The sequence below is a fragment of the Sarcophilus harrisii genome, chromosome 2 (assembly GCF_902635505.1).
Source record: "Sarcophilus harrisii chromosome 2, mSarHar1.11, whole genome shotgun sequence".
In the NCBI taxonomy this organism is placed as follows: domain Eukaryota; kingdom Metazoa; phylum Chordata; class Mammalia; order Dasyuromorphia; family Dasyuridae; genus Sarcophilus; species Sarcophilus harrisii.
Window position 1 is genome coordinate 252,744,989 of NC_045427.1, and position 26,725 is coordinate 252,771,713.

Genomic DNA, 26,725 nt, shown 5'->3' on the forward strand with positions numbered 1-26,725 from the left:
ACACACACACACACACACACACAAAATGAATGTGAAGAATTTTCTCATCATGTAACTGGGAAAGAAAGAAAAATTTTATTTAATTAAAAAGAATTTTTAAAAAATTTATTCAGGCTACTTTATACCAAAAAAAGAAAAGAAAAAAGTATGTACATTTTTATAGTCCTTGGAGTATGGTTCTAAATTGTTTTCCAGAATGGATGAATCAGTTCACAGCTCTACCAACAGTGCATTAGTTTTCCTACACCCCTGTCAGAATTTCTCATTTTTCTCTTCTGTTATGTTAGCCAACTTGATAGTGAATTGTTTTAATTTGCATTTTTTCTGATTTAGAGCATTTTTTACAAGATTAATGATAGCTTTGATTTAGTTTTTTCATAGAACTGCCTGTTCATATTCTTTGACTGTTTATCAATGGAGAACATTTATTTTCATAAATTTGGCTCACTTCTCTATATATGTGCACACATACACCTGCATATACACGAAATGAGAGCTTTATCAGAAAAACTTGGTATAAATCCCTCCACACAAATTCTGTTTTCCTTTTAATTGTGACTGTATTGATTTTGTTTGTGCAAAACCTTTTTAATTTTATGTAATCAAAATTATCCATTTTACCTCCTATGTTCCTCTCCATCTTTTGTTTGGTCATGAATTCTTCCCCTATTCAAAGATCTAATAAGTAATGTTTTCTGTGCCTTCCCAATCTACTTGTGATATCACCCTATCTGTCTAATTCATAAATCCATTTTGAGCTTATTTTGGTATATGTTGTGAGATGTTTTCCTAGTTTTTACCAGACCACTTTCTAGTTTTCCCAGAAGTTTCTGTTTTCCCAGAAGTAACTGTTTTGTTTCAGTTACTGGAATCTTTAGGCTTATCAAACACTAGGTTTACTGTGCTCATTTGTATGAGTATATTGTATATTTAATATGTTTCATTGATCATTCTATTTCTTATTTAGAACCACAGTGTTTTGATGATTATCACTTTGTAGAATAGTTTGAGATCTGACACTATTACACTTTTGAATTGTGATGTTAGAAATGACTTTTAAGAGTCCCTTGAACAGCAAAAAGATCAAATCAGTCAATACTTTAAAGATATTAATTCAGGCTATTCTACAATGAGCTCTTTATCATAATACTTGATACCAGAATGTCCCATTAGAAAATAACCTGATTGTTTGATTCTTTCTACTTCTATCTCCAGAGCCTAGTACATAAATGCTCAATAATATTTACTGAATAATTACTATTCTTGTCCAGGTTCACCTCTCTAAAAATGCTACATTTAAAAACAAGTACTCACAAGTAGTTGGCTAGATTGTGCTCTTGTAATGTATGGGTTTCAAAACCATGGGGAGTCGTATCAAAATAGTCATTGCCAATCCCACAGATGAAACATTTAGTCTATAAAAAAAGGAGGAGGATATAAAAATATTAGCAACCTGGACCTACTTATAAGTGGTCACTAGACAAAATTTCTAGGAGCCCCTAGAATATCTCTTACAAATTTTCATGATTAGATGTTTATTACATCCAGTTTAATAAACTGTTCTTAAAATATAAATACCTTCTGGAGAATTTTAAAGTAGATGGAAGGAGAAAGTACTTTGGAGTATGGGGAAGCTATTAGGGAAGATAGACCTGGGTGGAACACTGCTGGCATCCAGAGAGTAACACAAAGGCTTAGAGTCAGGAGACCTAAGTTCAGCTCTTTAGCACTTATTTCTGTATAATTTTGGGTAAGTCATTAACTCTTCTAAAACTTAATTTTCTCATCTGTAAAATGAGAAAGGTTGAATACTATATGACTTCCAGGGCTCCTCTGTGCTCTAATATTATGAGGATACTAGGAAGATACTAGGAGAGGGCCACTTATAAGGGCCTTAAAAAAAAAGCTTTTATCCAATTCATAATTGTGTAGAGAGTTGGCCCTGGAAAGACCAAAAAGTATAGCTGGACTTGAAGGAGATAGCATAAGGAAATGGGAAGTTTATGAACTTTGAAGTAAGTCAGAGACCAGGGTTCTAGTCCTGTTCTGCTTTTAGTTCACCTTTGTTACTCTAGGTTGGTCATTTCAGCCTCTGTCACTTACATATTTTTGTGATCCTTTTCAGCTCTGAAACTCTATACTCTAAAACTGTGTATATAAAGCATACCTCCATATCTTCTCTCACTTGTTCTTGCTGGTCCCTCAATTCTCCAAAGGCATCAATGATCAAACCTGGGATTTTAAATACAAAAAATTAAATTCCTCCAAATGATGAAATGCATAAAGTTATACTAGAGCTAGAGAAATCGCAAAGTTCTAGGTTCCTTTTCATCTCAGAATCACTACCATAGATGGATATATATGAAAATTTAAACACAAAAACACCTGTCCATATTTAAAGAAAAAAAACAAAACAAAAATAAAACCTTGTTACTTTATAGATGAACCCTATCTATGATTCTCATTCACTTGTACATATCATGTAATATGAATTTATATATAGAAAAATGTCTTATAAAATACTGTCATATAAATCAAGCTAGAGGGAAGGGATGACAGGAGTTACTATACTGGAGCAGAAAAAGAAGGTTGTGAAACCCAAGTTCTTTATTGTTAAAGTTTTGATGAAGAACTTGATTGTTTTTACTTTTCTTGGTCTTAGCTGTCTCATCATTTAGGTTAGAATAGTCAGTAATCACCATCCTTAAGAATGTAGTCAGGATGTTTATAAGTGACCAAACAATGACACGGACTGTGTGCCAAGCCTTCAGTGATTTAACTGCAAATTATAATACATTCATGAGTTAACTTCTAACAATTTAGATGTATCTGCATCTTTGGACACATATGGAGAACGAGTTTTATGAGATCTTTCATGTATTCACAATCATTGGCGATCATACCTTGAATGATGGCCAGCAGGATAACAATAACAAAGAAGAAGAATGTGATATCAAAGACAATCCGATACATTTCGTAAGGATCCCCAGCGGGGTCTTCGATTTCATCTCCAATGCCACCCCCAGCTCTTACTCCCACATACATATGGAACAGGTAGCACTGGAAAAAGGAGGGAGTTGGACAATATAAGCTATGACAAAAAAGGAGTAGTTTAAGAATCAAAATAGGTGATGTGCATGATTAGACTAGAAGAAGACAATATTAAGGATGAGAACATTCAAATAAAATTCATTATTTGGGATTAAAGTAACCTAGTGAAGACACACAAAAGAATTGAGTTTTAATTGTGTCTTAATTAAGGGGCGAGTAACTTAGGTTGTGTGCCAATGATGATGCCCTGAATAAAATTATTGTGGCCACCTCCTCCCCTTCCTTGCCATTAGGACTGGGAAAATTGAATCAGAAAAAACCTTGAGGTTTTTTCACATAACATTATGACACAATGAAGGATAGAAAAGAAAAACAATGATCCAGGTGCCTGCCACTCTGACTCCTCCTTGCCCCAAACTACTCTGGAGTAGAATTATGTTATCTTGCTTCCTGCCTATGCCCTCTTTAGAAGTCCCTATCTATCCAAGAGTGGTGGTTCTCCCTTCTCTGACAGGAAATAATGAGCCATGATCCAAGCTGTAGACTGTAGATACCAGGTTAACTCCTCTCCTCTCCTCTCCTCTTCTCTCTCTCTCTCTCTCTCTCTCTCTCTCTCTCTCTCTCACTCTCTCTCTCTCTCTCTCTCTCTCCTAAAGACAACAGCTGTAAAATGTTAGACTAATTGCCTTCTCGGTTTCTGTAGCCTGCTTACACACGCTAATATAAATTCCTGCCCCAGTTCCTCACTTCCGAATGATTTTGAACATGAGTTCCATTCGGTTGGCTAGTCTAAACTCTTCACATTAAAAGATTAAAAACCAATCTCTGTCTTGCCTCAGTTTCTCTGGCATGAATGGATATTGTCTAAAAAGACTTTTATTAATTGAGTGATCCATGCAGGGGTGCACAATAATCTCATGTTTCATTTTGAGGTCATAGAGAATCTGAAAAAAATTATGATGTATCAGTCTCATGAATACTTTGAATTAGGCCTTTTAAAAACATTCGTTTACTGATTGTAATCTTCCTATTCTGTGATACTCTTTTTTTTTTCTGGAGAAAACAACTCCCTCTGCTTAAAAAGGTTGGGTTAAGAGATGTCAGTGAGGCTTTTGGAATGAAGATGGGTCTGTGGCTTCATATTTACTTTCTAACAAGCAGCTGGTGTTACAGGAGTTGGAACCTAGAATTCTGTGTGCTACAAGAAAGGATCTTTCCTCTGACCCCACTGTCAACTGACAGATGGGAAACCCTGAAGTCCAGAAAGGTCAAATGATTTGTCCAAGAATAACATGGCAGTAAGATGGAGCCAAGACCAAGAAATCCTATTGCTATTCCATTAGGAAAGATTATATTTCAGAGGTGAGTGAAAATAAACATGTGATGATTTTTCTCATTTAAATTGATATTCCCTTTCCCTAATAAATCTATTTAAGAACCTCTTGGGGGACTCTAACTTAAAACCCCCAGAAATCAGATCAAGCTTAGGTTTTCTAAAACTACTTACAAATAGAACACTATTTCATTTAGAATACAGACCCATCATATCGACAAGCTATACTGTACATCCCTGTTCCTTGTATTTGGCCTGAGAATTCCAATGTTTTACTACCTCCCTGCTCAACCACAGTCTTGCCTTTTATCTTTTTACTTTTCTCCCTATGGGGAATATACCCTGAAATCATAACAGTCTTTCATGAACTTTGCTTTTGTCATGCAAAAGACATATGAAACTTCTTTACAATATCTCACTCAGCAAAAAATACTAAATATAAAATATTAAATAGCAAAAGGCTATGCCTCCAGCACTTGTAGACCAAGGACTAAAGATTCCTTGGTTAAAATGTTCCATTTCCAAAGTTGTTTTTTGCAGATATATTTGTATTAAGAACTCATCAATCTGCTATGAATTTCTCAGTTTCAATAAGAATTTGATTAGTGGTCAAAAAAAGTTATCTATAAAATTTATGTTCCCAAAATGTCTTGTCTTAGTTAAGATATAATGTCTAACTCTGAGCTCCCCAGTTGACTTCTTCAAGACATCCACCCACAGATCTTTATCTCCCAGGGGGAGGCAGTGTAACAAGGCAGAACCTAAGACAGTTTTGTTACCGTCATCATGTCATCACATTTCATATCTGGTTCATCTTCATCTTCACTCTTGTTGTAGAACTTTCGGAAGAAGTTGAAAGCCACCACAGTGTAGAGATAAACAACAACAGCCAGAAGTCCCACAGTCAGTACCAGCTAGACATGGGAGGAGAAAGGAGGAAAAGGAACTAGAAGCTTTTTTGTTTTCATGGTTTTTCTTATGTCTTCTTTGACTTATTCAAAGTTCAAAGACAAGTAACTGTTTCTGTCCTCTAAAAAGAGGTCAAGGAAAGACCAAAAAAAGGAAGAAGACATTAAAATACAGAGTATTGATTTGAGTATTTTGTCCTAAGGATAGTCAGAGAGTTTGGGAAGCAGAAAAAAAGAAGAAAGACCCCAAAATGTGGGGGAAAAGTAAAGAGGCAGGTGAAGAAAAAGAATCGGTATGAAGGCACCTGCTGCCTACCAAACAAAATAAATAAATGAAATAAAATTAGAAACATTTTTTCTGAAAGAATTAGGAATTTTCATGCAATATCCAAAGTTCCATGGTCACCACTGAACCTTCATTCTGTGGAGAGTGAGAGGATTTCACTGATGATTAGAACTGGAAGGAATTGTAGAAATCATCAAGTTAACCAATCCCACCACTCCCATTTTACAGACGAAATGTCTGAGGATCTAAAAGATGATATAAATTGCCTAAAGTCACATTGGAGATGAGTGGCAAAACTGAGACTTGAAACTTGAAGCCTCATTTTTCTGAATTCAAATCTGGCTTTGTGATCCTGAACAAATCACTTAACGTTTACCTCAGTTTTCTCATCTGTAAAATGAGCTGGAGAAGGAAATGGCAAACTGGTTGGGCACTACTGAAACTAATGAACAACTACAACAAAACCTCCCAGGGCTATTGTGAAGAAGGAATGAGATAATATTTGCAAAGAACTTTGCAAATCTTCAAGTGCTATATTCTACTTAGCTATTTATTATTATTACTCCATTGAATCATACATGATGTTTCCTTCTATTGTCTATCTGAAACACCTTAAACAAATGCAAAGTCTGCTGAAATTTAGTGTGGCTGAGCCTCCTTGTCTTCCCTTCCAGGGAAGCCCCTCCAAACAAATGAATTGGACACTTAGTTAATGTTATGGAGTTGATGGAAGTAAACAGGTGAGGTGGGTAGTTGGATTGACAAATTCTCCAAATTGGCCTTTTTTAGATTTCAGAAATAAAAACCATCCTCATGGTTATGGGGAAATAGCTATTGAGAAGCTTCATTAGCAGAAAGTGGCTGTTGTCTGAATTCAGCTACTTCAAGAATTCAGTAAGAAGGAAGGAAAAAGAAAGAAAGGATCTAAGTGGTACAGTGGATAAAGTTTGGGAACCAGCAGGACTTGAGTTCAAATCTTGCCTCAGATATTTAGCAGCTATGTAATCCTGGGTAAGTCACTTAATCTAGACTGCCTCCTAAAAACTCTTTGAATAAATTATTTTCTATTTTCTTTAGATAATTTATGAGTGATACAAATGTTTTGTTAGATTGCTTATTACATCATCCCATCATCTATTCCTCTCATTTGTGGGTATCATATCCTTTTCTTTGCACCCCACCCTTATGCCCTTCACTTTTCTTTCTGTTCTATATCATTATAAATGTAATCCCTTAGTATCTCCTACCTGTTTCCCATTGTGAGTTACAGAAGATAAAATTGTCCTCAGTGTCTTGAAACCCATTGCAATGTCCAGTAAATGAGCAGCAAAGAAGAAGTTGTTGTAGTGACCAAGGATAGACATAGTTGTGTACCAAGCCAGGTATAAGAAGGACTGTGAAAAATGTCCAATTGGAGAAAAGTTCAGCAATACTTAAAACCATGTAATAATTTTTCCATGTCCTTTAATAACTTTCTGGACTAAAATGTTTGAATATTATAATATTTAAACTTTGGAGAGGTGATGGCAATTGTCTCATCATTAAGATAAAGAATTTCATGACTACAGATGTGGAGCTTTGTGTGAGTTACCAAAAGGAATGCGAAATAAGGTGAAATTTAGGGGATTACCATTGGTCCTATTCCATATAAATGGAGGGGAGAGTTTCTGTGGATAGTTTTTGGGTCCACATTCTCTGATGAGAAATTCATCCAATGTTTCCAAATATCCTTTGTTCAGTATTTGGATGCCCATTACTCCAAAGGCCTCCTTGGGCTTCTGACTCAGACTTTTTTAAAAGGATGATTTATAAATATGTACCCATTGGAATAATGAATAGAATCTTATTTTTTTAAGCAATTAAAACTTACATTGTCAGTAAAAACAACTCCCAGCTTCCAGATGTGGTACTTCATATCGATAGAGCTCAGCCTAAAGAGGACCAAATAATTTCAAACTCATAAATGTCAAGAGTTAAGTGTTTAATAAAGAGGAAATTAACCTCTTTCTCCCATGTCTAATAACTAAAACATAGCTCAGAGCTTTATCAAGTTGTGTATTTTCCTCTGGAGATGTTGAATCGTTCAGTTAGAAATCTTGCACTTTGCATTGGACTTTTAAAAACTGTAACTCCTAAACAGAAAGAACCTGAGATTGTTAACTTTTTCGAAGCTTTTTATCATGGATTTACCCCATTCCCACCTTTATATACTTACAGATATAATCAAAGCCTAAATGGGACATCTCAAATCCAGAAGGGGAGTGAAAGGGTACATAAAATAGATTAAATTACTTGTTAAACATTTTCCCTGTTGGCTGTCCTTTCAGGGAAAATAATTACTGGCCACATACTAAAGAAAGCATGACTCAACTTTGTTGGATTGGGAGAAAAAATGATTCAGCTTTAAACAAACTTCTTTAGTTACAGATGGTCATCTAAGTACCATGACACAAGAGAGGCTTCCTCTGGTTCTGTCTGTTCAACTGGGCTAAAGTCAAGGGCATTTTTATCCAAACCCAGAAGTTCAGCTATACGCTCAGCTCCATAGAGGTCACCATACTTGTTGATGACCTGAAAAAGAAAGGAAGACAAAATAAGCTTGATAGTCAAACATTTAAACCTCCCCTCTCTACCCCCCACTATTTTCTACTTTAAATGAAGCAGTAGGACTGGATGACTGTGTTTCAACATCTTTTGGGACTCTATAAAACAGGGATGAACTTTCCATGGAGTCAGTTAGGAAAGGACTCAAAATGAAAAGGAATGAAGAGGAAAAGCAGCATGATGGAACAATCAAGCTTTCACAACTAATAGATTAAAAATTGTCATGTGTCAAGCTGGAATGTTCCTTTTTTTGAAGAGAGATGAGGTTGTTTTTCAAAATATGACAATGATTGTAAATTAAAATCTATCAGTATAAGCACCAAGTTCTTCAGAATTGGTTATCTAAAAATAAAGTCAACATGTTGCACATGGAGATCCACAAAGACAGTTTCTTTCATGGATTACTTTTCTCAGGAGTAATGAGATCACACACAATTCTTATATTGTCTTAGATTTCCATTATGGCAAGAGAGTCTGTCCATATAAATAGAGCATACCTTTCTCTTTACAAATTTGTCCCAGTAGTTGTTAGGAAAAGATCTGTAGCAGAAAAAGAAAGAGAAAGGGATGTTTTCAACATTAGGGAAATCATGTAGATTGATAAAGTCATCTTAATGACCTTTCAGGGATCTTGATCTTGGATTTCAATTCTGGAACTTTTTGCTTTGGAGACCAGAGGATTGGTTTGGGAAGGCTGGTGATTTGACTGAGTTTTTAGGGTTCAACACTGTTATATTCATTTCTGCTCTGGTAAGTGAATGGGTTGCTGATTGTTTTTCTTCATTAACTCAATGGTTAAGAATAAATTTGTACAACTTGGGTTAAGAATGTGCTAAAGGCCTGAAAGAACTCTCGAGGATTTCCTTGAGGTACTGCAGTATGCTGGTATGTATAGGATAGATATTCCAGCGAGTATTCTAGACTTGAAAAACAGCTAGGTTCAAATCTCAGTTCTGACAAACTGCATGATTTTGAGCAAAAAGACTTTATATCTCCACAGCTCAGTTTTTATAGATATTTATTAGAACCAACCTCAAAAGGGTGTTGAGAAGAGAGTGCTTTTTAAACCTTACAGTAAAATGTAAATGTGTGTTGTTATCTTTTTCCCCATAGTAGCACATGTGTACTCTGTTGGCTTAATGGAATGGGAACTCCATATTTAAGTGGTACTTCTTTGAGATGCTGATGCTATTTTGTCTCTTCCATGAAAGAGAAGATACTAACCTAATCCTCACTGAAGATGAATTTTTTTCCCCTTTAAGCTCAAAGAGCCGCTGTTTCTTTTCTTTTTTCTTTTGTTAATTATTTTCCATTTACATGTAAAATTTAAAAAATAATCATTAAAAAAATTTGAGTTTAAACATTTCTCCCTTCCTTCAGAGGAAAGGCATACATGTCATATATATATTTTATATACGTGAAGTTATATTATACATAACTTCATGTTATGTACATACATGTGAAGTCATGTAAAACATTTCTGTTTTATGGGAATTCATCTCATTCATGTTATTACCTGTGTATTTCCCTTCATCCTATTCTTCCTCCCGTTTGTCCTCTCCCTTTTCACTCTTTCCCTCCTCACTAGGTTTTGCTTCTATCACCTTCCCTGTTGTGCCCTTCCTTCTATCAGTCTCCAAAACCCTTTTCTCCTTTATTTAATTTCCTTCCCTCCTACTTCCCTGTCAGGTAAGACAGATTTCAATATTCAACTGATTGTGAATATTATTTCCTCTTTAAGCCAATACTGATGAGAGTAAGGTTCAAGTGATGTTCACTGCCCCCTTTTCCATGTTCTCTTCCACTGAAATAGATTTTTTGTGCTTCTTCATGTGAATTAATTTACTCCTGAATTAATTTACTCCTTAAATTTAATTTATTCCTTAAATTTACTCCTTAATTTACTCCTTAAATTTAATTTATTCCTTAAATTTATCTTATATCCATAGCCTCTTCCTATGTGTAATCTTTCTGGCTATACTATTAGGGATATATTTTTTAAGAAATAGAAGTATCATTTTCTTATGTGTGGATATAAACAGTTTAACTCTATTGAATCCCTTATGCCTTCTTTTCCCTTTTTACTTATTTCTCTTGAGTCTTGATATTGAAGGTCAACTTTTTTGACTTAGTTATGGTCTTGTTGTGAAAACTTAAAATTCTTCTATTTCATTGAATGACCATTTTCTCCCCTTAATGTATTATGTTTAATTATATTGGGTAAGTGATCCTTGGTTGCAGTCCTAGCTCCTTTGAATTCTGAAATATCATATTCCATTACCTCTGATCCTTTATTCTTGAATCTTCTAAGTCCTGTGTAATTCTGTGACTCCTCGATATTTGAATTATTTCTTTTCCTGAAGTCATAAGTGGATTCTTTCGATGCCTATTTTGCCCTTTGGTTCCAGGTCATCAGTTTTTCTTGAAAATTTCTTGAATGATGTTGTCTAGTTCCTCCTTTTGATTATGACTTTCAGGTAGTCCAGTGATTCTGATATTATCTTTTCTGGATGTATTTTCTAGGTCAATTTTTCCCCATAAGGTAATTTATATTTTCTTTCATGTTTTCATTCTTTTGAATTTGTTTTATTGAGTCTTGATTTCTCATAGAGTCATTAGCTTCCACTTGTCCAGTTCTAACTTTTAAGGTGTTGTTTTTCTCAATTAGCTTTCTTCTCCACTTGACCAGTTGTACTCTTTAAAGAGTTGTTTTCTTCAGTGGATTTTTGCATCTCCTTTTCCATTTGACCAATTCTACTTTTTAAGCAGTTTTCCAAGCTGTTGATTTCTTTTTTTTTTTTTTTATAATTCTCTTGCATTACTCTGATTTTCCCCTCAATTTTTCTTCTGTCTTCTCTTACATGATTTTTAGAATCTTTTTTTGAGCTTTTCCATCAGTTCTTTTGGGGCTTGTGACTACTTCCTGATTATCTTTGGGATTTTTCCCACTGGTGTTTTGACATGATCATCCTCTTCTGAGTTTGTGTTTTGGTCTTCTCTGTCGCTTTAATAACTTCCTATGCTCAGATAGATTCTTTTTGTTTTTGTTTTTCTCCTCTTTCCTTTTCCTCTCCCTCTGCCCTACCCCCTCCACTTTCCTTTATCCTTTCTTTTAAATCTGAGCTCTGGTTGGGGCAGCTAGGTGGTGCAGTGGATAGAGCACCAGCCCTGAAGTCAGGAGGACTTGAGTTCAAATCTAGCCTCTGACACTTAATACTTCTTAGCTGTGTGACCCTGAGCAAGTCACTTAACCCCAATTGCCTCAGAAAAAAAGATCCCAAATTTGAGATCCCAAATTTGAGCCCTGCTCCTAGGGTGAAAGGAGTACCATCTTGGGTTTCTTGTGCCAGTCACTGTTGTCCTAAGGTCCATGAGGGAATCTTCATGTCTGCTGCTGGCTGAGAGTCTATGATGGGAGGTGGCTGAGGTTGCGGGAGGCTATGCATCTGGCAGCTTACTTGGTGTAGGCTGAGGACCTGGGGTGATGTCTGGCACGTGCTGAATCCCTGTGGGGTGTTTCTGGATTTCCCTGGAGCTACACTGAAGTATGTGATGCTTTGGCCCCTGGAGGAGGTCTGTTTGCCCTGAGCTGTGCCAAAGCACATGGAGGTTTGTCCACGGCTACACTGAAGCACCTAGTGATTCCCAGAGCTGGAGTCTGCCAGTCCCTGGCTTTGACAAAGCATTTGGGAGTCCTGGTATTGGTGTTTGCCCATTCCACCACATTGGGGCTCAGTCTCCTGCAGATTTGCTAAGGTGGGGTTTGCTGCTGGCTCTCTGAGGAGCTTTTTGTCTTGGACTGTGCCCTCCCAACCCTCTTACTAGAGTGAGATTGACCCCTTATGTAGAACCTCCAAGATTCCCTAGTTAAAAAATTTCTTGTTCTGCTTCTCTAAGACCTTAGTGTGTTATTTTATGATTGCTTGGAGGGGAACACAAGAGAGTTACAGTGATTTATTTTTTACTCTGCCATCTTGGCTTCCAGGAGAGATCAAATGTCTACAGCTTTATTAAATTGGAATTTCTCTATCACTTGTTGGTATCTTTATCTTCTTTGTTGGTAGTTTGTAAGAATTCTGATGATTCACTTAGATTTATTTTGTATTATGCAATTTTGCTGAAATTGTTAATTGTTTCAACTAGTTTTTAATAAATTCTCTAGGATTCTTTAATCATACTGTCATACCTTTAGCAAAAAGTCATGGTTTTGTTTCCTTATTGCATATATTTATTCCTTCAATTTCCTTTTTTTTTTTTTTTTTTTGTCTTATTGCTATAGTTAGTATTTCTTGCACAATACTGAGTAATAGTGGTGATGATGGACAGTTTAAACTTCAGGTTTATTACCATTGCAGATAATGCTTTTGATTTTAGACAGGCCTACTTAAAATTTTTAAAAAGGCTCCAATGAGTCAAATGATTTTTAGTATTTTAATAGGAATGGGTGTTATATTTCTCAAAGGTTTTTTTTCTACATTTATTGATATAACTATAGGAATTTTGTTATTAATGATGATGTAGTCATTTATGCTCATAATTTTCTGAATGTTGAATTAGCCCTGCATTCTTGTATAAATCCCATCTGGTAGTCTTATGTGAGCTTTGTAATATATTGCTATAATCTTCTTGCTAGCATTTTATTTAAAATTTTTATACTGATCTTCATTAAGGGAAATTAAGAATCTATAGTTTTTTTCTCTGTTTTTGTTCTCACTCTGTTTTTTGGTTTAGGTATCAAAACAATGTTTTAAAAGGAATTTGATACAACTATATCTTTACCCATTTTTTCAAATAGATTATATAGTACTGGGATTAATTGTTCCTAAATGTTTAGTAGAATTTACTTGTAAATCCATTTGGTCTTTAGATTTTTCTTAGGGAGCTCATTGATGGCTTGTTCAATTTTTTCCCCTAGATTGGGGTTATTTAAATATTCTATTTCTCTTCTATAAATCTGGGAAGTTTATATTTTTGTATATATTCTTCCATTTCACCTAGGTTGTTAGTCTTACTGGCATATAATGAGTAAAATAACTACTAATAATTGTTTTAATTTCATCTTCCTTTGTGATACATTCAATCTTTTTATTTTTGATGCTCATAATTTTTTTTTGTTAAAGTAAATTAATGATTGGTTGATCTACTTTTTTCATAAAATCAACTCCAAATTTTATTAGTTCAATTATTTTACTTTTAATTTTATTAATCTTTCATCTAATTTTCAGGATTTCCACTTTGGTGTTTAATTGGGGATTTTTAATTTGTTCTTGACCCCTAATATTTCTAGCTTCATGTTTAATTCATTAATCTTCTTCTGTCATTTACTAATGTATGCATTAAGAGATAACAATTTTCCCATAAGTACTGCTTTGGCTACATCACATAGATTTTGGAATGTTATCTCATTGTTGTCATTCTCTTTAATGAAATTTTTTATTTTCTCTTTGATTTGTTCTTTGACCTATCTGTTCTTTAGGATTACATTATTTAATGGAATTTTAACCCATGCTTCCATGGTTCTTATTACATTATGGTTTGGAAAAAGGTTCATTTAGTATTTCTCCTTTTTTGCATTTGGTATTGAGGCTTTTATGCCCTAATAATTCAAGTTTTTTGGTGAAGGTGGCATGGACAACTGAGAAAAAGGAATATGCCTTTCTATTATAATTCAATTTCCCCCAGATGTGTAGCATAGCTAATTTTTCTAAGATTCTATTAATCTGATTTTTTTTCTTATTTTGTGTTTAGATTCATCTATCTTTGAGAATGAAAAATTGGATTTCCCTACTAATATAGTCCTATTGTCTATTTCCTTCTGTAATACATTTATACTTTTCTTTAAGAATTTAAATGCAATTCCATTTGATGCATATATGTTTAGTTTTCATACTACTTCATTGTCTATGATATTTTATTTATTTATTTATTTTTTAACAAAGTGAAGTTTCCCTGCTTATTTCTTTTAGTTAGGCATATTTTTTCTTTGTCTGAAGTCATGTTTGCTACCCCTGACTTTTTTTAAAACTTCAATTGAAGCACAATAGATTCTTCTCTAGCTCCTTATTTTAACTGTTTGTTTCTTTTGAAGTGTGTTTCTCATATACAATGTGTTGTTTTTTAATCCATTTTGTTATTTGCTTCTATTTAATGGGTGAGTTCATCCCATTCACAGTTAGGATTAGTCTCTCCATTTTATTTTGTGCTGTTTATCCTACTTTTTAATACTGTTCTTTCTATAAAGTCTGTTTTGCTTCTGAACATTGCATTTCTTTATCTGCCCTCTCTTTTACCACCCTTCTCCCTAATTCTTTTTCTTCCTGCCTCCTGTTGGATAATAATAGATTTCTATTACCAAATGAGCATGTATACATCCATCCATTCATACATACATATTTTTATCCCTCTATAAACCAATCTGAATGTGAGGTTCAAGCATTGCTTCCTCTCCCCCACTATTTTCCTCTTAAGTATAAAAACTCTTCCTTGCATGTCTCTTTTAATTGAGATAAATTTTTTCATTCTTCCTCTTCCTTTTCCCAGGGCATCCCTCTTTTTCATCTATTCATTTGTTTTACATCATCCCAACATAATCAACTCACCCTTTCACACTCTTTCTATGTAGAATTCTTCTGAGAACTAATTTCTAATGAGAAAGTTCTCAGGAAATACATGTATCATATTCCCATAAAGAAAGATAAACAGACACCTGTCAGATTGGCTAGAATGACAGGGAAAGATAATGCGGAATGTTGGAGGGGATGTGGGAAAACAGGGACACTGATACATTGTTGGTTACTGATACATTGTGAATACATCCAGCTATTCTGGAGGGCATTTGGAACTATGCTCAAAAAGTTATCAAACTGTGCATACCCTTTGATCCAGTAGTTTTATTACTGGGCTTATACCTCAAAAAGATCATAAAGAAGGGAAAGGGACCTGTTTGTGCAAGAATGCAGCCCTCTTTGTAGTGGCCAGAAACTGGAAACTGAGTGGATGCCCATCAACTGGAGAATGGCTGAATAAACTGTGGTATATGAATATTATGGAATATTATTGTTTTATAAAAAATGACCAACAGGATGATTTCAGAAAGGCCTGGAGAGACTTACATAAACGGATGCTGAATGAAATGAGTAGGACCAGGAGATCATTATCTACTTCAACAACAATACTATATGATAATCAATTCTGATGGATGTGGCTCTCTTCAACAATGAGATGAACCAAATCAGTTCCAATAGAGCATTAATGAACTGAACCAGCTACACCCAGCGAAAGAACTCTGGGAGATGACTATGAACCACTCCATAGAATTCCCAATCCCTCTATTTATGTCCACCTGCATTTTGATTTCTTTCACAGGCTAATTGTACACTATTTCAAAGTCCGATTCTTTTTGTACAGCAAAATAACTGTTTGGACATACACACACACATACACACACACACACACACACACACATACACACACACATACACACACACACACACACACACACACACACACATATATATATATATATAAAATATTTAACTTATACTTTAACATGTATTGGTCAACCTGCCATCTGGGGGCAAGGGTGGGGGGAAGGAGAGGAAAAGTTGCCACAAAAGGTTTTGCAATTGTCAATGCTGAAAAATTACCCATGCATATATCTTGTAAATTAAAAGTTATAATAAAAAAAAGAAAGGTAAATAGTTTAGTCTTATTGAGTCCTTTACAATTTCCCTCGCCAAGCTATTAATGTTCTTTTTTTTATCCCATAAATTTTTATTTTATTTTAATAACATTTTATTGACAGAACCCATGCCAGGGTAATTTTTTACAACATTATCCCTTGCACTCACTTCTGTTCTGATTTTTCCCCTCCCTCCCTCCACCCCCTCCCCCAGATGGCAAGCAGTTTTATACATGTTAAATAGGTTACAGTATATCTTAGATACAATATAGGTGTGCAGAACTGAACAGTTCTCTTGTTGCACAGGGAGAATTGGATTCAGAAGCTAGAAATAACCCGGGAAGAAAAACAAAAATGCAAGCAGTTTACATTCAATTCCCAGTGTTCTTTCTTTGGGTGTAGCTGCTTCTGTCCATCCTTGATCAATTGAAACTTAGTTAGATCTTCTCTTTGTTGAAGAAATCCACTTCCATCAGACTACATCCTCAAATAGTATTGTTGTTGAGGTATAATGATCTCCTGGTTCTGCTCATTTCACTTAGCATCAGTTCATGTAAGTCCCGCCAATCCTCTCTGTATTCATCCTACTGGTCATTTCTTACAGAACAATAATATTCCATAACATTCATATACCACAATTTACTCATCCATTCTCCAATTGATGGGCATCCACTCATTTTCCAGCTTCTAGCCACTACAAAGAGGGCTGCCACAAACATTTTGGCACATACAGGTCCCTTTCCCTTCTTTAGTATCTCTTTGGGGTATAAGCCCAGTAGAAACATTGCTGGATCAAAGGGTATGCACAGTTTGATAACTTTTTGAGCATAGTTCCAAATCGCTCTCCAGAATGGCTGGATGTGTTCACAATTCCACCAACAATGTATCAGTGTCCCTGTTTCCCCACATCCCCTCCAACATTCCACATTATCTTTTCCTGTCATCTAGCCAATCTGACAGATGTGTAGTGGTATCTCAGAATTGCCTTAATTTGCATTTCTCTGATTAATAATGATTTGGAGCATATTTTCATATGGCTAGAAATAGTTTTAATTTCTTTGAGAATTGTCTGTTCATATCTTTTGACCATTTATCAATTGGAGAATGGCTTGATTTCTTATAAATGGGTCAATTCTCTCTATATTTTGGAAATGAGGCCTTTATCAGAACCTTTGACTGTAAAAATGTTTTCCCAGTTTATTGTTTCCCTTCTAATCTTGCCTGCATTAGTTTTGTTTGTACAAAAACTTTTCAATTTGATATAATCAAAATTTTCTATTTTGTAGTCAATAGTGATCTCTAGTTCTTCTTTGGTCATAAATTCCTTCCTCTTCCACAGGTCTGAGAGGTAAACTATCCTATGCTCTTCCAATTTATTTATAATCTCATTCTTTATGCCTAGGTCATGAACCCATTTTGACCTTATCTTGGTGTATGGTGTTAAATGTGGGTCAATGCCTAGTTTCTGCCATACTAATTTCCAATTTTCCCAGCAATTTTTGTCAAATAATGCATTCTTATCCCCAAAACTGGGGTCTTTGTTTTGTCAAACACTAGATTATTAAAGTTATTGGCTGTTTTGTCCTTTGAACCTAACCTATTCCATTGATCAACTTGTCTATTTCTTAGCCAATACCAAATGGTTTTAGTAACCGCTGCTTTATAATATAATTTTAGATCTGGTACAGCTAGGCCACCTTCATTTGATTTTTTTTTCATTAATTCTCTTGAAATTCTTGACCTTTTGTTTTTCCATATGAACTTTATTATTATTTTTTCTATGTCATTAAAATAGTTTTTTGGGAGTCTGATTGGTATAGCACTAAATAAATAGATTAGTTTAGGAAATATTGTCATCATTATTATATTTGCTTGCCCAATCCAAGAGCATTTAATCTTTTGCCAGTTGGTTAGATCAGACTTAATTTGTATGGAAAGTGTTTTGTAGTTTTTGCTCATAAAGTTTCTGATTTTCACTTGGCAGGCAGATTCCTAAATATTTTATACAATTAGTAGTTACTTTAAATGGAATTTCTCTTTGTAACTCTAACTGTTGGGTTTTGTTAGTGACATATAAGAATGCTGATGACTTTTGTGGGTTTATTTTGTACCCTGCAACTTTGCTAAAGGTGTAGATTGTTTCTAATAACTTTTTAGTAGACTCTCTGGGGTTCTCCAAGTATACCATCATATCATCAGCAAAGAGTGATAATTTGGTTTCCTCATTGCCTATTCTTATTCCTTTAATCTCTTTCTCAGCTCTTATTGCCAAAGCTAGCATTTCTAATACAATATTGAATAGTAACGGTGATAGTAGGCAACCTTGTTTCACTCCTGATCTTATTGGGAATGGTTGCAGTTTGTCCCCATTACATATGATGCTTACTGCTGGTTTTAAATAGATGCTACTGATTATTTTAAGGAAAAGTCCATTTATTCCTATACTCTCAAGTGTTTTTTTAAATAGGAATGGATGTTGGATTTTATCAAATGCTTTTTCTGCATCTGTTGAGATGATCATATGGTTTTTTGTTAATTTGGTTATTAATATGGCCAATTATAATGATAATTTTCCTAATATTGAACCAGCCCTGCATTCCTGGTATAAATCCTACTTGATCGTGGTGTATTATCCTGGGGATGATTTTCTGTAGTCTTTTTACTAATATCTTATTCAAGATTTTAGCATCAATATTCATTAGGGAGATTGGTCTATAATTTTCTTTCTCTGTTTTCAACCTACCTGGTTTAGGTATCAGTACCATGTCTGTGTCATAAAAGAATTTGGTAAGACTCCTTCATTCCCTATTTTTTCAAATAGTTTATAAAGCATTGAGGCTAATTGTTCTTTGAATGTTTGATAGAATTCACATGTAAATCCATCTGGTCCTGGGGATTTTTTTTTAGGGAGGTGATTAATAGCTTGTTCTATTTCTTTTTCTGAAATGGGACTATTTAAGCAATTTACTTCCTCCTCTGATAATCTGGGAAGCCTATATTTTTGGAGGTAGTCATTCATTTTGCTTAGATTATCAAATTTATTGGCATAAAGTTGAGCAAAGTAACCCCTTATTATTTTTTTAATTTCCTCTTCATTGGTGGAAAGGATTCTCCCTTTTCATTTTTAAGACTACTAATTTGATTTTCCTTCTCCTTTTTCTAATCAGATTTACCAAAGGTTTATCAATTTTATTGGTTTTTTCATAAAACCAACTCTTAGTTTTATTTATTAGTTCAATAGTTTTTTTACTTTCTATATTATTAATTTCTCCTTTTAATTTTAGAATTTCCAATTTAGTATTTGATTGGGGGTTTTTAATTTGGTCTTTTTTTAGTTTTTTTAGTTGCAAGCCCAATTCATTAATCTTTTCTTTCTCTGTTTTATTCAAGTAAGCCTCTAAGGATATAAAATTGTCCCTTATTACCGCTTTGGCTGCATCCCACAAATTTTGGTATGATGTCTCACTGTTGTCATTATCTTGAGTGAAATTATTAATTGTGTCTATAATTTGCTGTTTCACCCAATCATTCTTTAAGATGAGATTATTTAGTTTCCAATTACTTTTTGGTCTATTTACACCTAAATTTTTGTTGAATGTAGTTTTTATTGCATTGTGATCTAAAAAGAAAGCATTACTGCATTTAATTTTGAGGTCTTTATGTCCTAATATATGGTCAATTTTTGTGTAGGTTCCATGAACTGCTGAGAAGAAAGTATACTCCTTTCTATCTCCATTCAATTTTCTCCAAAGATCCAACATACCTAATTTTTCTAATATTCTATTTACCTCTTTAATTTCTTTCTTATTTTCTGATTTGATTTATCTAAATCTGAGAGTGCAAGATTGAGATCTCCCACTATTATAGTTTTGCTGTCTATTTCTTCTCGCAAGTCTCAACTTCTCCTTTAGGAAGTTAGATGCTATACCACTTGGTGCATATATGTTTAATATTGATATTGCTTCGTTGTTTATGCTACCCTTTAGCAGGATGTAGTTACCTTCCTTATCTCTTTTAATTATATCAATTTTTGCTTTTGCTTGATCTGAGATAAGGATGGCTACCCCTGCTTTTTTGATTTTACCTGAAGCATAGTAGATTCTGCTCCAGCCTTTTACCTTTACTTTGTATGTATCTCCCTGTTTTAAGTGTGTTTCCTGTAAACAACATATTGTAGGGTTCTGACTTTTGATCCAGTCTGCTATCCGCCTCCTCTTTATGGGAGAGTTCATCCCATTTATGGTTAAAATTACTAATTATGTATTTCCTGCCATCCTAATATCCCCAGATTATGCTTTTCTTTTTCTTGCCCTCCTTCCCCCCTTCCCTAGTATTAAACTTATTGGTCCCACTTGCGTCACCCAGCTCTCCCTCTTTAGTATCCCTCCCTCCTCCCTTTGAATCCCTTCCCCTTTTTTGTACCTTTCCCTTATTACTCTTTTTCCTTTTCCCTTTTCCTCTCCCACTTTTTAATGAGGTGAGAGAAGATTCTCTGTAAAATAAATATGTCAATTATTTCCTCTTTGAGCCAACTCTGATGAGAGTAGGATTCACACAATGTTCCTCCCCCTCTCTACATTCCCTCAGATATGATAGGTTTCCTTTGTCTCATTGTCACATGTAGTTTCCCTCTTTTTATATACCCTTTTCCCTTTTTTTGACCTTTCTATTTCTTTTCTTTCTGACCTTTCCCCTTTCTATTTCTACTTCCCTTTTTTTATGTTATATCAGTAAAATCAAATTATACATGTGGTTTTTATGTATATCCGCAACAGAAATACAGTTCTCAAGAGTTCCTTTTACCTTTTTCTACATCTCTTGAGTCCTGTTGTTGGAGATCAAATTTTTTGTTTAAGTCTGGTTTTTTCCTTAGAAACAGATGGAATTCCTCTGTTTCATTAAATGTCCATCTTCTTCCATGGGAAAAAATGCTCAGCTTAGCTGGGTAGTTTATTCTTGGCTGCATTCCAAGTACTTTTGCCTTTTGGAATATCAGATTCCAAGCCCTTCGATCCTTTAATGTTGAGGCAGCCAGATCTTGTGTGACCCTTATTGTGGCACTTCGGTATTTGAACTCTTTTTTCCTGGCTGCTTGTAAAATTTTTTCTTTAGTCTGAAAATTCTGAAGTTTGGACACAATATTCCTTGGAGTCTTTATTTTAGGGTCTTTTTCAGAAGGAGTTCAATGGATTCTTTCAACACCTATTTTACCTTCCGGTTCCTATTGCTTCTGGGCAGTTCTCTTTGATGATTTCCTGTAAAATAGTATCTAGGCTCTTTTTTTCATTATAATTTTCAGGTAGTCCAATGATCCTCAGGTTATCTCTCCTAGGTCTATTTTCCAAGTCTGTTGTTTTTCCAAGTAAATATTTGACATTTTTTCCCAATCTTTCATTTTTTTTGGTTTTGCTTGACTGATTCTTCCTGTCTCAATGAATCAGTCATTTCTATTTGTTCAGTTCTGATTTTTAGCGAGTTATCTTCTTCATTAGCTTTTTTTTTTTTTTTTTACTTCTTTTTGTATATTCCAATTGAGTTTTTAAATGAGTTGTTTTGCTCTATGGAATTTTTTTCCATTTCACTAATTTTTTTTTTTTTTTTTTTTTTTTAGTGAGTTATTTTCTTTTTCCAATTCACAAATTCTGTTTCCCTGTACTTCTTGGGAGTTTTTTTTATCTTTTCCAATTCACATTTCAGGAAGTTGTTTTCTTTTTCCACTTTATCAAATTTTTCTTTTAATGAGTTATATGTCTTTTCTGTACTCTCTTGCATAGCTTCTCTTTCCTTTCTCCATTTTTCTTCTAGTTCTCTTTTAAAGTTTTTAATAGTCTCTTCTAGGAGAGCCTTTTGTATTGAGGACCAACAATTGTCTGGAGACTGTCTGCTTAGTCTCTTCAGGGTTGAAAAGCTGTTCTCTTTCTGTGTAGAAACTATCAATCATTCTTTTGATTTTTTTACTCATTTTGTTAAAGCCTGTAGGGGCTGCCTTCAGGGCCAGCAGGTTACTAGCTTCCTCTGAAGAGCAGTGAAAGATGGATTGATGGGTAGCTGTCCTGCTAGCCGGCTGCAAAAAGCAGGGAGGTTCTGGAGTGTTCTGGGCAAGAGTTCCCCACTGGGAAGTAACTCAGGCCTGCAGAGCAGAGCTGGGAATGTGCCCTGCAAAGAATCCCCGCTGTGTGAGATAACAACTGCCCTGGGGTTGGATGCTGAGCAGTGAGAGTTTCACTACCCCAAGCCAAATCCCACCCTGGGGCTGTGGATATTAGCAGTTGAGCAGTGAATGGATTTGCATGGACCAGAAGTGTCTCTGCCCCAGGAAGCATAGTTCTGCTGGGGAAGTTCTATTGCCCCAGGCCGAGCCCCCCACTGTGCTGATTAGAGGTTGCCCAGGTTATGCCCCCCTGCCGTGAGGGTTTGTAACTGCTCCCCCCCCTCCCCCCCAGCAAAAGCCCCAAACTACAGGATGTAGCTGCAGGGCTGCATTACAGTCTGCCTGAGTCACTTCTGGGTTTAAGTAGTTACAGCCAGATCTTGTTAGGTTCTGGTGTTTTTTAGAGTACCCTCTGTTTTAGGTTTTAATTTCTCTACCAGTTTACTGCTTTGTAATCAAGGCAGAGCAGTTAGCCTAGAGCAGAGTCGTCTCTATAACTTCTCTAGCCACAGAGATCACCCCTGCCCCTGGTCTGCTCAGGACCCTAATCTCGAGATGCCTGCGCTAGTCTGTTGCTGGCCCCTCAGGGCAAACCTTTCCTGGCAATCTTCCAGATTGACTTTGGCTGGTAAATTTTATGCTTCTGATCTTCATGAATTTAAGCAGTGAAGAGCTATTTTTGAAGCTGAATTAAATAGTTGGTTATGAGGGAAATGAGAGGAGCTTAGAAAGTCGAGCGTGCCTTCTCCGCCATCTTGGCTCCACCTGACCTATTAATGTTCTTTCCATAATTTTCTTCCTTTGCTTTACTTTCCTGAATTTTTCTTCTACCATTCCTATTTGGCTTTGAAAAATCATTTTTAAGGTTTTCTAGAAATTCTTGTTAGGCTTGTGTCCAAATTTACTTTTTTTTTCCTTTGAGGTTTCTTTCTTGCTGTTTTGATTTCATTGTCTTCTTCTAAATTTGTATATTGATCTTCCCTGTAATCATGCAAAGTATAGTTAAATTAGGCCAAAGGAAATGCAAAATATGCAAAATTAGAGAAGCTACCCCAAATGTTCATATGGACTATTTGTGTCATTCCTCAGCAGATCATTTTGAGCTCATGTTGGTCTAATCAGCCAGTCAGACACACTGTAACTTGATTCTAACATAGTGATGTCATTTTGGTCCTCTTCCAAACCAAAGGAAAACAACATACACATTCATAGTAGCTTTTTATGGCCTGTTCTTTTTGTTGTTGCTTGTTTATTTTCCTATCCTATTTCTTGATTTGAAGCTTTCTATTACTATTGTGTTCTGTTCCTGGTGTGGGAAAGGGAAGAATCACTTCTTTAAGCTTCAGGCTTTTTTGCACTGCTCTTTTCAGAGCTAGTTTGGGAGTTTGGAAGTTTTTGGTGCTTTAAAAGTGGTGTAATTTCTGGAGAGGTGTGATCACTGCTTTCTCAGTCTGCATCCAGTCTCTTACCAATTCTTCTTTGAGACTGGGAGTGATACCATTCTTTAGGGTTTCCACTCCCTCTCTCAAGTGAAACTGCTTTCCTCTTTTCTTGAACTTTAACCCAGGAGTATAGGCAATGTATAGCCAAACAGTGGCTGGCCCTGCATTCATTAACAGAGAGGTCCCTTTAATTTCTGGCATGAGAGCTCCCAGAGTTGCTGTTGTTCTGTCTCCAACCCCTTCTCTCATTACTGATGTTTCATCCACATGGGCTCCAGGTCAGTCTTCTCTTCCATGATACAGATCTCTCCAACCTCCTATGTTATTTTGGCCTGGAGTAATAATTTCCACTCTGAACTTTTGTTTGTTCTGTCCTTCCAGAATATGATTTAAGGTGTTAATTTAAAGTTTTTTTTGGAAGGGACTGTTGGGAAAGATCAGCTTTCTCTACTTTGTTCTCTTGACTTTGCCTCCAGAAGTCCTCAGAATCACTTCTTCTAGGAGATAACTGGATCTCTTAAATATACCTCTCAATTTTTACATGATTCAATGAACTGGCACTTACTTATCTATTTGGTAAATGATAGTTTAAAATATTTGACTTTACTCTGGAACTTTCCTTTTGTAGCCCAGGCTTTCTGGGAGGATTCCTTGAGAGGGCAGATTACAATTCAGAAGTGTTCAGGCAGTCAGTCACCCTTTCTTCCATGTACTTGGTATAAATGACAGTGATTTTTTTCTTTGGAAATACATTCCAGGTCTTTGGAACTTTCCCCAAAGGGTGTTGATCCCAGACTAAATTCAGGATTTCCAAGTTGACCTTTTTTTTTTTACCGTGGCACATCTGAAAATCTCAACTCCCTTTGCTTCTACTAATTACATATTAATTATATTAATTGAAGACATTAATGCAGAATTAGGCTGTTAAAGAGTAATTATCTGCTGACAAAAGTAATTCCTAAACCAAAAGAAAAATTAATTGGTTCAATTATTTTCCCCTCTTTTTTTCTGTTCTATCCCTGACTTTTTGAAGATTGGCATCTTTGCTAATGGAGTAAGTGATAATGAGAATGATGTGTGTCTATGTAACTACTGTTCTTGAAGATTAGGCTAGGATTCACTTTATAATGATTGCTAACATTTATATTGTGCTTTAAGGTTATTTTAAGATATCTCATTAAATTTTCATTGCAGTGCTATATGGTAATAGCTAATAACATGACTGGGAGGATGGTAGTAACTCTCAATAGGAAAAAAAACCCTCAAAGATTTTTGAGAAAAGAGCTTGTTTTAGTTTTGCTATTAGTAACCCCATTTTGCACATGAGGAAAAGTCTGGAAGATTCAACGACTAGCCACAAAGTTATTAAGTAGATGATGTAGGATTTTAATTCAGGTGTCTTTTGTACTAAATCCAGAACACCATACACTACATCCCTATGCTACTTCAACAATTTAGCAATGTATTATGGAAACTCTTGATTTCTCAGCTGAAAAAGTATATTGCAGCCATTAAATTAAAAAGGACGTTCAAAACTGTAAGAAAACACACTGGTAACTTAGCTCATTATATATAACTCAGGAGACTTAATATCTTCTCACCACAAGGAGAGAGGATTACACATACTTTGGGGCTCATTGGATTCTCACTTATTCTCCAAAGGATCTAGGATCAGTCAACAAATTTTTACTAAATACATATGTTGTGTGAGGCACAACAATGGAAGTGATGCATGTCTATACCTTCCAGGTTTTGACAATCCAGCTGAAGTTATAAGACTTAGACACGGTTGCAGGTCGAGAACACACTGATAAGTTTAGTCTTTCTTCCTGAGTCTCTGACTTTGGTGGAAGGCCATCTAATTCATGCTTGGAGTGCTAAGGAGAAGCTGTTACTGGACTTGATCCCACCAAATTAGATTTGCTCGGCCACTTTATGATAATATTCTTCCAATTATTCATACAGATTACCTTGGGTTCCAGCTGCTTTATTAAAGAAGTTGAAGTGGGAGTTTGTCTCAAAAGTCAAAAGGAGATTTCTTACCATCAGTTCTCAGATATTATGCTACATCCACCAAAGCTAGAGCTTAGATGCTAATGATTTTGTCAGGGATAAAGGTTTTTTTTTTTTTTTTTTTTTTTTTTTTTTAGCTATCTGTGAGTGTTTGTGTGTAAAGAGAAGAGCAGTCTTAATCATTCCTTTCCCTCTTTTCTTAACTCTATAGTCTGATTTCTAACCTCATCTTTCAACTGAAAAAGCCCTTTCCAAAGTTACCAATGACATCACTTGATTGGCCTAACTCCCATTTTCCATAGCCTGTCTTATAGCCTTTGACATTTTTAATCACTTTCTTATTGATACTTTCTTCTCTCTAGGTTTTGTTGACACTGCTTTTTCCTTGTTCCCCTTGATGTTGACCTATTTGATCATTCCTCCTCAGTCTCCTTTGCTGGATTTTCATCCAAGTTTCACCCATAACTATGGGTACTGCCCAAGGAAAGAGGAATGAGGGAAATTTTAATGAAACTGATAGTACTGCATTTCATAAATTATGTGAAGTAGAAGGCTTTCCCTAATCATTGATAAGTGCTAATACCAAATGTCTGAAAAATGTCCTATTCTTAATACAAAATACATTGTATTCTTAATACAACAAACAATAACAAATTAGAATCAGAATAATAACTATAATTTATTTAGATATATAGTTTTTGCTCATTAAAGAGAGGTTGATGTGGTAGACATAATACTAGACTTGAAATCAAGAGAAATTTGACTTTAGATTTTCCTTGTTTTATTCTTAGTGCTTCCTTAAAAGTTACTTATTGTACAAACATGAATTACAAAATAGGCAGTCTTATTCTAACACAGAAAATAAATGTTAAACAATGAAGACTCATAGAATAATTAAATCAGTTGAAAGACTATTAGCTTAGAACATTTGCAAAATTTTTTTTTTAGAGTTTGCCTTCAGACTCATCTCCAGTTACTTACTAGACATGTCAAACTTGAAATCTTATAGGCTTCTTAAACTTAATGTCTCAAAATGAATACAAGATCTTTTCTCCATCTTAAAGTTTAGGTCTGCTCATATCAACTTCCTATTCAAATAACTCCTTTAACACAGTTTCTGACACATAGTAAGTACTTAAGAAATGATTATTGAGTTATCTCAGTATCAGCTTAGGCTACTTTAAGGAAGAGAAACTTTACAAAATTTGTATTTATATTCCAAAATTTGATAAAAAGTAGAGCTAAAGACCTTTTTT

The 26,725-nt window shown here is 35.0% G+C and overlaps 1 protein-coding gene across 3 annotated transcripts in view; it reads right to left on the reverse strand.

The window, feature by feature from the left end:
- The window catches only part of RYR3 (ryanodine receptor 3), a 708,417-nt gene that overhangs the window by 12,386 nt on the left and 669,306 nt on the right, over positions 1-26,725 (reverse strand). For all 3 annotated transcript variants that reach the window (XM_031952023.1, XM_031952026.1, XM_031952025.1), the window contains 8 exons: positions 8,680-8,722; positions 8,022-8,149; positions 7,449-7,509; positions 6,826-6,972; positions 5,164-5,298; positions 2,904-3,060; positions 2,168-2,232; positions 1,315-1,415 (listed from right to left, as the gene is read on the reverse strand). In XM_031952023.1, coding sequence (XP_031807883.1) covers positions 1,315-1,415; positions 2,168-2,232; positions 2,904-3,060; positions 5,164-5,298; positions 6,826-6,972; positions 7,449-7,509; positions 8,022-8,149; positions 8,680-8,722 — 837 coding nt within the window. The remainder of the gene's footprint in view (positions 1-1,314; positions 1,416-2,167; positions 2,233-2,903; positions 3,061-5,163; positions 5,299-6,825; positions 6,973-7,448; positions 7,510-8,021; positions 8,150-8,679; positions 8,723-26,725) is intronic.